The 17,880-nt window shown below is 37.3% G+C and overlaps 1 protein-coding gene and 1 long non-coding RNA gene across 3 annotated transcripts; one reads left to right on the top strand and one right to left on the bottom strand.

Moving 5' to 3' along the window:
• The first annotated feature begins 398 nt into the window (after positions 1–398).
• BET1 (Bet1 golgi vesicular membrane trafficking protein) lies at positions 399–11,090 on the top strand. 2 transcript variants are annotated; one of them, XM_006929186.5, is made up of 5 exons: positions 399–590; positions 4,680–4,804; positions 7,374–7,430; positions 8,975–9,008; positions 10,714–11,090. In XM_006929186.5, the coding sequence occupies exons 1-5, from the start codon at positions 572–574 to the stop codon at positions 10,770–10,772; spliced, it is 294 nt and encodes a 97-aa protein (XP_006929248.1). In that variant the 5' UTR covers positions 399–571; the 3' UTR covers positions 10,773–11,090. The 2 variants fall into 2 exon arrangements, with proteins under 2 accessions (XP_006929248.1, XP_003982812.1); XM_003982763.5 differs by lacking the exon at positions 10,714–11,090 and having other exon boundaries at positions 405–590; positions 8,975–10,145.
• On the bottom strand, positions 9,630–17,503 carry LOC123383878. The gene is made up of 2 exons (XR_006594213.1): positions 14,481–17,503; positions 9,630–12,520 (listed from the first exon to the last, which is right to left on the bottom strand). It is a non-coding gene; the product is annotated as an uncharacterized LOC123383878 (long non-coding RNA).
• Between the last annotated feature and the right edge of the window lie 377 nt (positions 17,504–17,880).

The following is a 17,880-nucleotide window of genomic DNA, read 5'->3' as shown; positions in this document are numbered from 1 at the left end:
CTTTCCTTCTGTGGGTCTCAGATTACTTATGTATGAGACCATTATCTTGAACAAAGTTTTCCTGGACTTTCCCTGAACTGACTCTAGAGGTCAGAGGAAGTAAGAGGAGGAATCAGGAAAGATGAGTCAACCATCTTCTCAAGGTCTGAGAAGGGCAAATCAACGGGGTTCAACTCGGTAGGCAACAAGCTGAGAGTAACGTCCAGGAAGCCGCGAGGCCAGCAGCAAAAACCCAGATCTTGAGAACCTGAGTCGGAGCCGCCCCAGCGCTCGCGCCTCTTCCGGAAGCCACGCCCACTCTAGGAGCCCGGTTCACGCCAGGCGGTTTTACTACCTGTGTCGACGGTAAACTACATTTCCCAGAATGCTATTCAAGCCGCCTCGCAGAGCAGTGTTAAGTGCCTGCGTGACGTCATCAGCCGGCGCGCTGTTTAGCGTCCACTGATGTCGTGGCGCTTTGGAGAAAGAACTTGGTGTTTCTTCGGGCCCTGGTTCTGAAGACGCCGTCTGGGGGGCCCGTGGCTCCTTTCTACCCACCCCTCCTTCTGCTTTTTTTCCCTACTGTGGCAGGATGAGGCGTGCAGGCCTGGGTAAGAAGAGGGCTGAGGTTCGAAGTTCGGGGGCCCTAGAACTGGCCGTACTGGGTGCGGGGATGTGGAAGGAAACCGGACCGGTCTTATGTCACTGGAATCTGGGCCAGAGAACAGGATGTATTGGAAGGGTCTTTGGAGGCGGTGCCGAGTGGAAACACACCATTTGTCCCAGATCCAAAAGCTTTTCTTTAGTTTGGTTCAGTCCTAAGTTTGAATGGTAGGTTTATAGAGTAGCGGAGGAATGGGGGTGGGGTATGTCCAGGTGCCAACTCAATAGTCAAGGTTGTTTTTTTTAATTGTTAATGACTGTCAGAGTGATTATGAAAACCGCTGGGTTTCCCGAATTCCGGCTTCGGTTTCTCGTACTGTACTCGTCCTGGGTATTAGTTTTTTTCAGAAGCGAAACTTGAAGAATGAATGTTGCACGCGAAGCACACTAACAATCATATTAAACTGGTAACAGTGAGTTACAAAGGTAAACGTACATGTCGTTACTGTTAAAGACTGTAGTGTGTAACATTGGGGGCAAAGGCCATTTTATCCAGAACATTTCTTATCTGAGTCTTGCCCCACTGTGAAAACTTAGGAAACAGGTTCACCAAGCACAAGGACTTTAAGGGGGCCATTATAACGCACAGCTAATAAAACAGCATTTTCTGGTTTTTGAAGCTCTCTAGTAAGAGATACTTTTTTAAAAAAAAACCTGCTAAATCGGGGTACAGTATACCTGAGAAAATACATGGAATATTTGAAAAAAGGGAATGTTGCTTTTTTCAGTTGTTACAATTAGAGGAAAAGTTTTTCAAAAGTGCCAGGTATTTAAAATTAGTGAAATTTTCCAGTAACTTTAGACGTATACATTGATTAAAAAATTGTATGAGGAAGAGCTTTTGAAAAATACAGCTTTTATGAATACTTGGATCATAGAAAGTTGGCCAAGTAACTTGTAGGGGAAAAATAACTAATTTTGAACAGTTTTATATGCTTAATTTTTTTCTTTTTATCATTATTAATGACATTTATTGTGTACTTGAGTAAGCTCTAAGTGCACAGTTAATTGTGGCCCTGTTTATGCTCCCAGAGCTTCCAGTCTAGATGGTGAGTAGGAACATGTACAAAGATAAATTATGGTATAAGTGATAACTATGCATCCAAATACTGAATAAGTTCTACAGCTAGTGTCTCAGAGGTTTCAGAGATAGAGCACTGCATACTTTGTGGAGATATCAGAACTTGGCACTAGAGCTTGAATAATGGAGGGTGAAACAGGCAAGTTCCAGTTGGAAACCAGACTCCCCCCTCCCCTCTTCCTACCCCCCCCCCCCAAGTTGTAGGACTAGAATTATGAATAGTGTGTTTAAGGGTTATCATTAAGCCAGTTTGACTGAAGTAGGAGACATGGAACCAGAACCACATTGAGGAGATCTTTTGAGTGCCGGCCAAGGAGTTTGGATCTCAGCAATAGGTCCTTTGGGCCCTTTGAATGTTTTTTTTTTGTTTGTTTTTTTTTTGTTTGTTTGTTTGTTTGTTTTGCAGCAGTGTGCCATCATTTAAATTGCAGGAAACAAAGTGACTTGAGAAGTTGTGGTTCTTAGCCCTGACTGTACATTATAATCACCTGGAGAGCTTTTAAGGCATTGATACCTGGACTGCAGCCCAGACTAATTATATTAGAATCTCTAGGATGGATATGGATAGAGCTTTTGTTTTGTTTTGTTTTTGAAGTTCCCTTGTAGTTGAGTGGAAAGACAAGACGTTTACTTAAGTGTCTATTGTTATCATTTACACTGGTGTGCTGTGATTGTAATTTTTAATTCTGTGTGTTGTTTTGTATCAGTGTGTATTGGCCTGGAATTTTAAACTTGGGATAAATATTGAAGCTGATAGATATTCATGTGGAACACTTCACATGAATCTCTAAATGATTTGGCTCAGTTATTGATAGAAACTACCCAAAAGAAGTAGCATATATCTAAATGGACAAAGGCTAAGGATGACCTTTGGCATTCACTAGCTTTCCTACAACTTTTCATACTATATTTGGAGAGTTTTATGGATGGTGTGTCAGCAGTTGAGGGAAAATTTGGGAAATGCAAATCTTTCTACCCTGGAACACACTTGTTTAACATTTTGTTGTGGTTTCTGTGGTGGTGGAAATTGTGTGTCTGCTGCATGTAAAGTACTCATTAGGTACAGGGGATATAGAAGTATGATACACTGTCTCTGCCCTCAAAGAAGTTTATGATTCCATTCTTGAGAAAGGCAGGCTCATTCAAAGTTGAATAACAGTGAATTCAGATTCTATTTAATTCATTTACAAGTATTTATTGAGTGTGCCTTTGTGTGTGTGCATCTGTGTGTGTGTGTGTGTGTGTACACATTTGTGGGGGATATATAGCCATAAGTGAAACAAATTTAGTTTTTGCCCTTGTAGAACTATCTAGAGTGTGATATTACTGTTATGTACAGCAAGAGCTGTAAGAATTCAGAGGGAGTTTTACCTTTTAGAGAAAGTGAGGTTCCTGCTGTGTCTTGAAAGAGCTTCCATTTTTTACACTTCAGCCATCCTTCAACTACCAGCACTGACTGCTGCTTCCTACCCTTCCATCTTTTACTGTCCCTGTTGCCCCATCTACGCTTTGAGTTTAGAGAGACCTAGTCTCTGTATCATCCCTTCCTCATTTCTCCATTGTAACTACTTCAATTCCTGCCCAATATAGACCCCATATTCCATATCTTAAACCTCTCTTTTGTCAAGCAGTCTCGGCCTTTTGGAGTTCTGTTCTTCAGCCCCAGTACTGTAAATCTCTTGATGAAATTCTTGATCAATCCAACGATGCAGGTTCTCACGGGCTAACTCAGGCTGATGAGTCCTTCTTCAGAAAAATCACACATTCAGGAGGATTGAAACCACCACAGTGTGTTGCCTCGGCCAGGATTATTTTCTCACCCTAGGATCCGTGTAGTCCTAGTCACTTTCCCTCATTATTCTCCTTACTGCTTTTTCCAAATGATACCGTTCCTTAAAGACAGCCTTATCTCTTCCTTTACTGAGAAAACTGATTGTATCAACTATCTTTTGAAAACGTGGTTAAATAAGACCCTCAACTATGCTTTCCTCTCTCAATCCTTTAGCATATTTATATATAGATTCACTCCTCAGGCTCACTCCACCCATTTGCTTGCCTGGTGAATATCAAGTACTTTATTAGGTAGTAGCTGGGACTGTGTATTCTGAAGTGCAATTCCACAGACGATAAGCTCCAAAAAGTAGTACCTAGAAAGAACAATGGATCTGACACATGGAAGTTTCTGAAATATTTGTTGAATGAATTCCCCTCTTAATTCTCAGGTAATGTTCTCCATAAGTTATTTTCCATAAGTTCTCTCTTCTATTTAAAAGAAAGAAATGAGGGGCGCCTGGGTGGCGCAGTCGGTTAAGCGTCCGACTTCAACCAGGTCATGATCTCGCGGTCCGTGAGTTGGAGCCCAACGTCAGGCCCTGGGCTGATGGCTCAGAGCCTGGAGCCTGTTTCCGATTCTGTGTCTCCCTCTCTCTGTGTCCCTCCCCCATTCATGCTCTGTCTCTCTCTGTCCCAAAAATAAATAAACGTTGAAAAAAAAAATAAATAAAAGAAATGCAAATAAAGGACCCTCCCTCTGCCATGAGCTCTTTCCTGCTACATTTATCCTCTTGCTCCCTTTCCCTTCGTAGCCAAGCTTCTTCAATGGATAGTTGAGACTTACTTTTAGATCCTTTTTAAAAGTTGTAGTTTTATGGAGAGGGAATGTATCCTGAATATCCTTTTAGATCAGTGCCTATTTTAGTGTCTTGTGGGCAATTAATAAGCAATCAATAAATAAGTATAAAACAAATTGAATATTCTTTGCTTAAAAGAGGGCATTAGAAAAGAATTGTTCTGATCTCCATTTGGTTATTAATTTTTAAAATTCCTTTGAAGTGTGAACGTTATAGACATATGTGGTCTGCAACGCCCTCCAGGGGTCTTTTTTGGTTCTTTTCTATCAAGGCTTCCAAGGTGGCTTGTTTTTGCTACAACTATACTGTGACTCTGATCCTTGCAGGTGAAGGAGTACCTCCAGGCAACTATGGGAACTATGGGTATGCTAACAGTGGGTACAGTGCCTGTGAAGAAGAAAATGAGAGACTCACTGAAAGTCTGAGAAGCAAAGTAACTGCTATAAAATCTGTAAGTACGTAACAGATGATATACTTTCCAATTTGTGTATTTATGTATACATATGTACTTATAAACTATTTGTTGGTATCATATGGAGGAATTCAGTTACCCAAGTTGTGTATAGTTCAGTGAGGTCAAAGTACACTCAAAATTTAAACATGATTTGAATAGAAGATTAAAAGTGTGGCCAAATCAAAACATAATGGTACATTTATTTTTTTTAGCTGTGTGTGTGTGTGTGTGTGTGTGTGTGTGTGTGTGTGTGTGTAAATCTACAGTACTATATGTTGTCTGTAGTAATGTCTCAGAGCGGTACATCTTCCACCCCCAAGCAGTTCTTCTCCTGACTTTTGTTCTTCTAGTATACTAAGCTACACATCTCAGTGTTTCTATCTTTGTACATCATGTTAGTCACTGAGTTTTGTGCTTCCTTCTTTCTGTTTCTACTTTTCTCTTCCTGAGACTATCCCCTGGTTTTCGTAGGCAAAGTATGGAGAGAGCCTCGTAACCTATTTGTTCCTCATTTTTTGCATGTTCCGCCATCTTTTTGGAGTGTTTGTAAAATTGCATCCTTTGCTCCCAGAAGTCTTCAGTGCCTTCCCATGATGTAAGAGTAAAATCCATACTCTGTAGCTTGGTTAAATGGGTCCTTTAGAGATTATCCACAGCTTATCAGACCTTATCTCCTACACTTCTGGAATGTGTATATGTTTTCTGCCAGACAAATTAGAGAATCTCTCGTCCTGTGCATGGTGTCACTTGCACTCCCACATCTTTGATCATACTCTCCCTTTACGGGGGAGGTGTCCTTTCCCTCCTTACATTGGCCAAAGCCTTTAATAGTAAAGGCTCCACTTCTCTGCACTCCTTCCTTCCTGCAAGCTTTACCTAATTACCACATCAAAAGTAACTCTTTTCCTTGTGAACATAAGACAGTTTGCACCATTTCTACAGCATGTATTGCATAGGAATCTGCATTGGGATTATTTGTATGTAAAAGAAATTTACCAGAATGTAGAGTTTTCTGTTTTTATTTTTATCTTTAACACAGCACCTAAGCATAATTCGTTATCAGTGGTATTGAGTTTAACATGTGTTAAGTAAAAGAATTACAAAAATATGATTTTAACAGTGTATGTAATTGATTCTGTATTACAGTAAACATGCTATAAACTCATAGAGCCTTCAGTAGAAACTCATGTTGCTAAAACTTAATTGGTATTTCATTAGTCTTTGGAAAATACAATTGTGTTCAGCCTGGATACTAATAACATTCTGAAAAGAGTGTTGTTTTCAAAGTCATATTAGATCAAAAAGAGTTGATCTACGAACTAAGTAATACTGTATAATGTTAACAGTTTAGAAAATCAACATTGATAGAGAATTAAGAATTATTTATTTTTAACTCTGACATTGATAATTTAGCTCCTTATTGGAATAAAGCTTTACCCCCACCCCACCCCCCCACCCCACCCCCGGGAAATTTCTTTCCTTGTCATGAATGACAGTTGTAGAAAGTAGTTAGGTGATTTGGGCTATTTGGCTTTATAGTTGCTTTATTATCTCTGGATTGTTAAATTTGGGGAAAAAGCTCATGTTCTGATCTGTAGAATTCTAGTGTGATTTTGTGTATCACCCCATATACTTTCCACACAAGAGAAGTTGAGAACAATATTTGCAATGGTTTGCCAAGATTTTCATTTGTTGCTTGTAATTTATCCAAATATCTTGGAAGTGAAGCCTTTAATGAATTTGTCATATAAAGTATTGAATAGGCTTTGGTCTGCATAACAGCCATAATCACTTAAATTGTATTTTTTTAAGGCTCGGCTGAGCCTTAACAATAACTTGTCAGTCTTTTTCCAGTTTATTGTCATACTTTAAAGGAAAACTTTTAGAATCTAAATAGGGCACCCCATGACTTAGTTAAGCCTCCTATTCTTGATTTTGGCTCAATTATGATGTCATGGTTCATGAGACCGAGCCCTGCATTGAGACCGAGCCCTGCATTGGGCTTTATGCTGACAGTGCAGAACCTGCTTAGGATTCTCTTTCTCTCTCTCTCTCTCTCTCTGTCCCTCCCCTGCTCATTCTCTCTTTCTCTCAAACATTTTTAAAAAAGAATCTGAATAAATAACTAGTTTAGGCATATATTCAAGGTAGTGTCCCATGTAGATTTGAATTGATAATATACTTATATATATCTCTTAAAATGTAAAGAAGAAAATATACATATAAATGCTGTTGTATGAATAATATAAAGAGAGGAAGAAAAAAGCATGCAAGGATAAGAGAACCAGAGAGAAGTGTGTACCAAAATTAAAAGATGGAATTGAATATTAAAATGAAATCAAAATGAAGAGCAGGGAGACAATATCCATAGTTGGGAAACAGTAGAAATTCTAAATTTATTTTCCTTTAATGTCAGTGGAAAAATTACCAGAAAAAAACTATATGTAGTTTATAGTTTTAGAAGACAGTTTTGAGAAAATGTGTATGCTTAGAATGGCATTTTACTCTATAACACTTAAATGCCATTATGTGAGTAATAATGCATGTGTCTTTTTTTTTTTAATAGCTTTCCATTGAAATAGGCCATGAGGTTAAACATCAGAATAAATTATTAGCTGAAATGGTAAGTGGTTGTGACTTTAAATTTAAGAAAGTTGATCTAATATTCTCAAATTTAGTCTGTTAATCAGGAATAATATCATTTTAACTATTATCCATTTTGAAATTAATCTAGAGATCATAAGTTCTGGATTCCGGCCTATTTGTATCTCATTGCTTTGAAATAACTAATAGGTTTATTCATTCTTGCATTTTTCATCTTCCCTAACACACTGTGAGTAGGAGGAGGAGGTGGAAGCCATTGTATTTTTAATCTTATGTTTAAAACACTGTTAAAGACTCAGGAAAAATGACTGTTTTGAGTGTTCTTGGAGATCTCAATGGATACTGACTACCAAGTAATCAAAAAGCACTTCATATCCATCCAATTGATTGTCTTTCATGTAATGTGAGCCTATTTCTATTTGATCTCCTAAGGATCACTTCTGAACAAATCAATAAGATTTGAACATAGTAACATCCCAGAGCCTTTTATCTCTCCAGTCTAAGGGAGCTCAGCAACATATACCTTTCTTTGTAGAACCTCTTTCCATTCTTTAATATTTATTTCGAATGTCAAATTTCTCTAGACCTTCCCTAGTTTCTCCACTTGCTTTTAAAATTGTGTTATTCAGAAATGAATATGTCATTGAAAGCAATGTTCTTATGGAGGTTGTACATTCACATCACTAGGGAACTTTCTGTAAGTGTTTATGCTAGTTCTCAACCTAAATAGAATTTTAGGGGGAGGGACCTACATATATATATTTTGGAAAAAGAAAAGTGTCCCAGGTGATTGTGATACATAACCCTGGTGAAGAGCTATAGATCTAAAGTGCTTGAACTACATAGAGCCCGAGCTGTGCAAATGCTGTCATTCTGCTGGGGCCTTTACATCTTAGGATACTGAGATTTCTGTGAAAGTGCAGTATTTCTAATCTACACCTAGTCCTCTCATCTTTAGGACTTTTCCAGTTTCCAACTATGTTTTAATATGGTAGTTTTCCCCATCCATATTTGGAGTCTTAACCACATTTTACTGCCTTTACATGATATTCTCTTAACTTTTAATAAACTCTGCTGTACTTCAAAGTCAGCTATCTGAATTAAAGAATCTTAAAAGTAAAGTACCTTTAACTGCTAACCATATTAAACTTTATATCGTACTGAATTACTGAAAGCAACCAACCATTTGCCCTTTGAGAGCAATGCCCCAACAAAAACTGAGAATCAAACACCTGTATGATAGTAGACAAACTACTTACCTTTATTATTAGTGTCTTAATTCACACAATTGGAAAAAGACCTAAATAGTTTGGGATTTTGAATTACTCTGATGCTGAAAGAAATGTTTATTCAATGAAAGAGCTTTTTATTCATTGAGAGAATTACTCTATTTTGCACAGAGTAATCAGGCTTGATTACCCAAGTTATAAACAGGCTCCTGAATTGATTAAACACTAAAAATTTCATTAAAAATGTATTCTAAGGACAGTATATTCAATTACTTAAATGTGCATATGTACAATATTAGAATCTAACTATTTTGTTTTCCCTTTCTCCTCATAGGATTCACAGTTTGATTCTACAACTGGATTTCTAGGTAAAACTATGGGAAAACTGAAGATTTTATCTAGAGGGAGCCAGACAAAGCTGTTGTGCTATATGATGCTGTTTTCATTGTTTGTCTTTTTTGTCATTTATTGGATTATTAAACTGAGGTGATGCAAGTAAGTGTGAGTTTGGGATTTGTTCCAACTTAACTGTTTGGAGTGAGTACCATTTTGGTAAAAAATCAGCATCAAAACATTCCTAATTTTCAAATATTAAGACTTTTTCCATTGACGATTACAGAATTGTGCTTGTTTTATAAATCACATTAGGTAATACAGTACTCTTTGAATACTGTTTCTTAATGATTAATTTTTTGCCCCTATTTTCAGGGGTACTGAGATGGGCTGAAGTCAGTCTGGCCCTAAGAATTTTTTTTCCTGTTGTTTGCCATCAGATTAAACAGCCGTATAATACTCTGTTGTTAGCATAAATGTGGGTTTATGTTCCCGTGAAGAAACTTAGTGGGAGAATAACAATGCCTGGAGAGCCTGATGTTGAGCTCTTGAGGTAGTGAACAAGTTTGTGATTGAATGCTATATGTCTTTTCCCAAGTTGTCATCAACCCTGATAATGTGTTCCCCTTTCTTCCTTCATTTGGTTAAAATTATAGGCTGATTTCCTCTTACCTAAGTTTTCCTCAAAATTTTTGATGATAGGACTTCTTGTTCTCCTCTGCCCAAGGACCTCATCTTTTACTAAAGCTTGTTATTTTGGCATATTTCTTGTAGGGCCCAAAACAAATGTATACTAGTCTAGTTGTTGTTTTTTGTTAACTTTATACATACCATTGACTTGGCTTATAATAATTTTATGATTTTAGCTGCTTAGGTAGGCCATTTGGTTATAATTTGTGATAGAAGAATGTGAAGCTAAAGTAATTGCTAAGCTCCGAGTGGAAATAAAATTAACTGCCTCTGCTTTATTATGTGTTCAAAATAGATATTGAAAGTACTCAGGCATTGAATTTGGGGTTAAGAGTATTGTTGCTTTAATCCAGTATGTTTGTTTGTGGAAAGGAAAACAAAGATGGATAGAAAGAAATATTAAAATGTTCTTAAATACTCTGTATGGCTACTGTTTGGGATTTGCCCATTGATGGGCTCTAAAAATAAAATTTTTAATGAAATATATTGTCTTTGTTGCCTCTTCAAGTGTTTTTGTTTTTTTGTTGTTTTTACATAGAATCTGAGACATGGTCCTGAAAACAGATCCCAAACAAAATCAGGAAAAGTTAATATATTTGTATTATTTCAGAATTTGTTTCAAATGACATAAATCATGACTTCGGTTTGAAAAATCTCTTTCTTTGTATTTTCAGTTGTAAGTCTATTATCTTTGATTTTGCTGAGTGTGCAATCCTTTTTGCTCATCCTTAATTACCTATCAATTCAGGTCCTGTCTTTGGCTGTGTTTATCATCAGGCCTCTACTGGACAGGTGGAAACAGCAGAACTGAGAGGGGTTAAGTGACTTTTCATATAAGAGGCCGGAGGACTTATGATGTGATATATAAGGGACTCTGGTTTGAGTTAGATGACCTGAGTTCAGATCACCATTCCTTAACTTGCTCAGTCCCTGTTTGGGACTGTTTCTTCATTCTTCATTCACCTATTTCCTAGGATTGTTGTGAGAGGTAAATAATTTATTGAAAATACATGACACATAATAAATGTTAGTTCTCCCTATTGTTAACAGACACATCAGATATTTTACAAGACAACATGTTGGTGTCAGGCTTTGAGATGATGCTGTGACTTCCAAGTGGACATCCCTATCAGAGACTGATTCAGTTTTGAAGAATTATTTAACTGTGTACTCTGTGCCAACTGTGTGACATCAGAGCTCAGGGGAGACTCAAAAATCATTGTCAATAATTAAAATTGCAAAAGGAAGAACAGAAGGCCAAAGAAAAATGACTAGAAGATGGAAACAAGAGAACCAACAATGCAAATAAATGAAATATCAAAGCCTTGGGAAAACCAGTGATGGCAAGTGGGGGATGGATTTCAAGATTAAGGTTTGGCTGCTATATGACAGTCTTTGTAAAGTATTAAAACACTATTTAAATGTTAGATATTATCAAGGAGGTGGGCATTTCAGGAAATGGGGTTTGGGGGTGATGTAAAAGTGATTCTCATCACTGCACTGTCCATTTCTTATTTTACAATTCTTTCTAAAAACTGCCTAAAACAGGTTGGCTGAGATTCCTGGCAGGCAGCAGACTTCTCTGGAAGGGCCTGTCCCTGCCCCCTCAGAGATTCTTCTGGCAGCACCATTTCTTCCTTTTGTTTGGAAACCCCTAGCAAAAAGTACTCCCAGAAATAAAATTGGGGGAACACCTCAAATATGGAAAAGTTTAAGCCCTTCATAATCCTTCACAAGACCATTGCTAACTCTATAGTACTTTATTGCTATAGGTGTCTGGGAAGTTGATTATAACAATTCAGGCAAAATATTCACTTAGTTTTTATTCAGACAGTGTAAGACTTTCAGATATTTGGGTGGTGGGTGACACACTATATATTCTATATTTTAAAGGGTGGAGAAAATTGAGGAAGCAATTTATAAAAATCCCAAATGTCCACATTTTTCTGCCAAGTATCTAGTCACTTCATTTCAGTATGAGTTGGTCCTTGGAAGTATGCTAACACATTTGCACAGAAAAGAAAGTACTACTTACCTCCACCATCCCCTTTGGATACAAGGTGTAGGTCTCTACAATGAGGAGAGGGAGAATTACACATATTATTGATAGAATTTAAATTGGCATGCAAATTAATTCTTGGATACTACTGGAACAGAGAATAGTCGTTAAATCTAAAACAAATATGCACCATCTTAAACATCAGAATTCTGGAGAAAACCCAGCACCTGCATCCATAGAAAGCTGGTTCTATAAAATAAACTGGTTGTCCTATTTTTTCAATGCTCTTAAATTTCAAATTATATGTATTGAATTTGCTTCCTTGTAGAGAAAGTGGGAAAGGCGCTTGATAATTTAGGTTCATTCAGTTAGTAAATAACTTCATCAGGCTATACTGATGAATAACCTTTGACTAAATATTTACTGGGAAGCAGAATAGCACCAGAGCTAAGACTGAGAGCTATGAGGTCACACTGGCTGAACATAAATCCTGGATCCCACTCATAAGTTTGGGTGGATGACCTCTCCACCTCAGGTACTCTCTTTGTAAAACAGGAAGAAAAATTGTATATAGGTAGTGGTAACACAGCATTACTGTGCTAATTAAGTGATATTACTTGTAAAGAAATTAGAATGGGTTCCTGGGACTCAGTGGTAGATGTTGCCTCTGTGGTCGGACGCTTGGAAATCTAATCGGTCACACTCACCCACATGTTGCTGAAAAAATTTCTCCCGGCTGCCTGGCCTCCCCGCCCCGCCATCCTGCTATAGAAGGAAGCCGCTGTCTTTCCTCTTCTAGTGAGGGGTCCCCACTTTCTGGAAGTTAGTTCAATTAGGTTTCTTTGCAGCCTCAGCAATCTGATGGAATTAAAAAAAAAAAATTTAACGTTCATTCATTTTTTGATAGAGACAGAGCATGAGTGGGGGAGGGACAGAGAGAGAGGGAGCCGCATTATCTGAAGAAGGCTCCAGGCTCTGAACTATCAGCACAGAGCCCGACGCAGGGCTCGAGCCCACGGACCGTGAGATCATGACCTGAGCCAAAGTTGGACGCTTAGCCGACTGAGCCACCTAGACACCCCTGATGGAATAAAAAAAAAAAAAAATCTATGATATTTTAGTGTATCTATCTTATTTACATTATTAGAATGAAAGCAACAGGGTTCAGCTTTGGAAGCAGAAGTCTGAAGAGAGAAACTTAGAAAGTTGTCTACCTGTAGAGGTTTGATGAAACAGTTGATAAACATTCTATTTCCTTTTACTTTCTCTACAGTTATATTTTTTAATTCTATTTTGAAACTTACCTAACTGTATGAGGTACAGGGCACAAATGATTTTCTTTTTTTTTTTTTTTTTTTAATTTTTTTAAAATGTTTATTTTTGAGAGAGACAGAGTGTGAGCAGGGGAGGGGCAGAGAGAGGGAGACACAGAATCCAAAGCCTCAGCAGAGAGCCTGATGTGGGGCTCGAACTCACAAACCTCAAGATCATGACCTGGGCCAAAGTCAGACACTTAACAGACTGAGCCCCACAAATGATTTTCTTTTTCATTTACAAAGTGCCAACTAGTTATTCTCACAGTAAATATTGGATAACATTTTCTTGCTCTTACATATAGGGTGTTTTGCTGGGGTATTTATTTTGTTCTATTCCGTTTTCTATTCTTGTACCAGTAACACTATTTTAATTATTGGACTTTCATAGTATTTTCATAGTTAATAGATACCTATTCATTCTTTCTGATGAACTTCATTATACTTTGATGATATTTTAATAAAGCAGAGTGGATTTTTATGAGAACCACGTTAATCTTTTATAATATTCTCTGAAGAAAATCTCCAAAATGTTTCCCTAACTGGAAAGTTGGATTCTGACTCCAAGCAAATTTCTCATTTCATTTCATTACATATTAATATTTAATGGTATAGCCCCAGAAACCAGCTTTCTGGGGCTGGGAAGGGTAGGAGGGTGATTTATAGTAATTTTTTATTTCTTTGGTGTAAATATTCCCACCACACTTGATTTCAGTCTACCGATGTGACATCACTGAACACAGTTGTGAAAATATCTGCACAATTGGCTCTCATGAGCTGGTACAAGGTACTGTAGCATACCACTGGCTATATTGATGACAAATATTCTTTTAAAAGATGTATAAGTTACTTGTTTTTTAGATGAGGATATCTCACTTAAATTTTAATAGAAAACAAAATTAGGCAACATGAAGTTAAATTGATAAATTAACTTGAGAATAGTATTTTTCAAAGACAGTGGACTCTTAGAAGATCATTTGTGCATTTTGCATGTCAACCTTTTCTTAATTGGTATGCGTAAATTCATGCTACATTTATGGACCTTCCATCCTTTGATAGTTCAAGTTCTGTATATGAATCATATACAAAAAGGGTAGGTGATTATTGTCATTCTCCATGCTTTTCCCTGCAATTGGATGTTCAAACAGAGTGCAAGGGTCGCTCTGTATATTTAAAAAAGCTTTTTTCTCTTTAGAAAAGTATTGGCTTCTGGGGCGCCTGGGTGGCTCAGTTGGTTGAGCGACCAACTTCGGCTTAGATCATGATCTCGCAGTTTGTGAGTTCAAGCCCCGTGTCAGGCTCTGTGCTGACAGCTCAGAGCCTGGAGCCTACTTCAGATTCTATGTCTCCCTCTCTCTCTACCCCTCCCCTGCTCACACTCTGTGTCTCTCTGTCTCTCAATAATAAATAAACGTTAAACAAAATTTTCTTTAAATAAAAAAAAAAGAAAAGTATTGGCTTCTAAAGTTTATCTTAGCTGAAGAGTTCAACTCACTGGGTCTCACCTTTTTGGAAGAATTTTTCACAAGCCTTTGAAGGACTACCATATAAACTGAAGAGACTTGCAAAGTGCCAGGACCAGGTCTTAAAATAATCTTTCCTTACTTTTCAAAATGAACAGAAAGATAGAAAAACACAGTATGTTTTAATAAAAACATTATCCACAAACTACATGTGAGATTCTAAAATTCACATAAGCTTAATAATTTATAACTTTAATAGCTACAAATATAACCATATTATCCATTGTAAATGTAAGTATTCTACAAAGTTTCTATGATGTTTATAAAGAAAAATAAATGTTTATTGTTTTCTTTTTAGTAATTAAGTCAACTTTGCTAACTTCAAAAAGGGTCTAATATTATGTAATTCTATAAAAAAATTGTTCCCATCATGCTTTTTCAAAGATCCACAATCATGGTGTGATTCACATTAAAGCAGACAGCTGAATCTGACTTTCTCAGTACTTAATAGCTTCTCTCATGACCACAGTGAATTTGGAAATAACAAAAAAACCCACACCTGGAAAAGAAAAAGGCCCACATAAAACAGATTTTAATAAACAGTGAAAAACTTTGTTAGGTCATCAATTTATATTTCAAAAGAATATTTATAATTATTCCTTTCTCCTCAACTTTCTTATTAATGAATAGTCCTAAAAACCAATAACTTATTAAGCTTTCTGCATTATTCAATAATGCATTGGCTTTAAACGTATATCCTTTACTTTCAAGGAAACTGGAGCATAAGTGTTATGTGAGATAAACCGTACGCAGAAAAGTTATTGGAATAAAATGCTTTAGTCTGCTTATAGACAGATTTAGTGTTTAGCATTTTAAAGCCTCCTTTTAAAGTATTGTAATTTCACATTTATGTATATTTATTTAATATATTACTTAAACATTATTTAAACAAAATTAAAGGTACGTTGGGTTTGTTTGTGCATGCGCGTGCGCGCGCGCGCACACACACACACACACACACACACACACACACACACCAGTTTTCCAGGGAGAATAAATATGTTCCAGTGATTTTTGTTAAAGATGTCCATACTACCAGATTAAAATTCCTTCAGTGATTAATGGATTATCTTCCAGGTTATTGCTCAAAAGACAAGAAAATTTCTTTTTTTTATCTTTAAGACAGGAAAATTTCTGGGGTTGCTTGGGTGACTTAGTCGGTTAAGCAGCCAACTTTGGTCATAATCTCACAGTTCGTGGGTTCGAACCCTGCCTCGGGTTCTGTGCTGACAGTTTAGAGTCTAGAGCCTGCTTCAGATTCTGTGTCTCCCTCTCTCTCTGCCCCTCCCCTGCTCTCTCTCTCTCTCAAATAATTAAACATTAAAAATAATTTTAAAGACAAGAAAATTTCTGAATGGTGTGTGCTAGTCGGCTCCCTTGGATTCTCTTTACTTTTTCTGGATTTACTTCTCACGATTAAATAATTTAAATTTAATTTTAAGCTATTTCTCAGATAGTTTCTAGAATTCATAGAGAGAGCTATTTAAGTGGGATCAATGCGGATAGAGAACATTCTTATTGATTACACACTGTTTCATCTTCCAAACTTCCACAAAATTACTTTTGAAGGCTCAGCAGAAACAGCATGAGGGCATTGGCATATTTAAGACTGGCAGAAAACTAGAAAAGCACAAAAATTTTCTTTGCACTCCCAATCAGGGTCACACAGAGCAAGTGGCAACACCAGACTCCTTACTGTGAACTTCTTTGCAGGTGAGATAAGACAACTTGCTTAACACAAAATTGTTTAATGCAAAGTTTAATTTATCTGCTTTCGTACATGTAGTATATCTGCATCTGCCTGTTGGGCTAATGGTTAGCCAACTGCCTTCAAGGGAGTCACTTAAGTCCTTTGTACTTTCATACATCCAAGATTAACCACTAGGAAATTCTCATGGAATAGGGCTTAATATAAGCTAAATATTTGTAAACAAGTGAGAAGGAAAGAAGAATATATATTTTCTCTCTCTACATAAAATTTATTCTATATATATTTATTTTATATACATATTTATGCATGACTGTCAATTTTTGTTCTAGTACTTACTTAGAGCTATTGTAAATACATTGCTCTGGTACCACCTAGTATTTAAAACTCATTTCTTCCTTACCAATGAGAAACTTTTTAACAACTGTTACCTCTTCAAAAACTATCTGTGGCATCTGGTGACTATATATCCCATATACCCAGTTTTACTACATTTTTTAGAGATATGAATTTCTCATAATAAAAGAACATGAAAATTATTCATGGAAAAGGACATTTTAACTATCAAAACTAAGGTATTTTTGTTGTATTAAGAAATATTTGGTATCTACCAATATAAGAGATCTTATATTAAACACCTGTGCCTTCCCTAGAGCCCATGGCACAAGAGTAAATTCCAAGACGCATTTGATGAATAAATTAACCAGAGAACATATCTTTCTTATCATCTCTCACTAAAATTCCAGTGCTGATACCATAGAAAATCCTTAATAAAAATGTGTGACTTGGGACACCTGGGTGGTTCGGTCAGTTGAGCAACCGCCTCTTGGCTCTGGCTCATGTCATGATCTCATGGTTTGCGGGATCCAGCTCTGTGATGGGCTGTACACTGAGAGCACGGAGCCTGCTTGGGATTCCGTCTCCCCCCTCTCTCTGCCCCTCCTCTTCTCACACTCTTTCTCTCAAAATAAATAAATAAACAAAAAATTTTTGTGGCTTGATTAATACTCTGCCAAGTTCAGTTACTAGCTGAGCTTCATTGAATATTGGAGGCACAATAGTATACCCATTAAGTTAATTAGGGACCAAAAAATGTTGCTAATTTCACATTTTTCTCATGGCTTTCCCTTTTATAAAGTTGAGGGAGCATGAGTTAAAATCAGATGCTCCCCTACAGGGTCAAGAACAGATGCCACTTCATCAGGCACAAGTGGCACAAGAGTGGAGGAAAGCTATTTCATATTCCTCCTCTCCTATAACTATTCATACTTTAAAACATAAGAGGTTTATGAGCATATTGGACCCAAGTTGATCAGGTTAGCAGGGCCTTCCATTCCCAAAAAAACCTAGAGTAAAAAAAATGTTTATTTTGAGAGAGAGAGAACAAGCATGCATGCAGGCATGCATGAGTAGGGAAGGGGCAGAGAGAGAGAGAGGGAGGGAGGGAGAGAGGGAGAGAGGGAGGGAGAGAGGGAGGGAGAGAGGGAGGGAGAGAAGGAGGGAGAGAGGGAGAGAGGGGGAGAGAGAGAGAGAGAGAGAGAGAGAGAGAGAGAGAGAGAGAGAGAATCCCAAGCAGCCCTCACGTTGTCAGCTCAGAGCCCAGTGTGGGGCTCAATCCCATGAACCATGAGACCATGACCTGAGCTGAAATCAAGAGTTGGAGACTTAACTGAC

Source organism: Felis catus, chromosome A2 (genome assembly GCF_018350175.1).
Source record: "Felis catus isolate Fca126 chromosome A2, F.catus_Fca126_mat1.0, whole genome shotgun sequence".
NCBI lineage: Eukaryota > Metazoa > Chordata > Mammalia > Carnivora > Felidae > Felis > Felis catus.
The sequence above is the reverse complement of the archived record's forward strand: the minus strand, read 5'-3'. Positions and strand labels throughout refer to the sequence as shown.

Coding starts and splice junctions, on each gene's coding strand:
- BET1 (XM_003982763.5), top strand. Junction 4,805..7,373: donor AAGTAACTGCTATAAAATCT/GTAAGTACGTAA, acceptor TTTTTTTAATAG/CTTTCCATTGAAATAGGCCA. Junction 7,431..8,974: donor ATAAATTATTAGCTGAAATG/GTAAGTGGTTGT, acceptor TTCTCCTCATAG/GATTCACAGTTTGATTCTAC.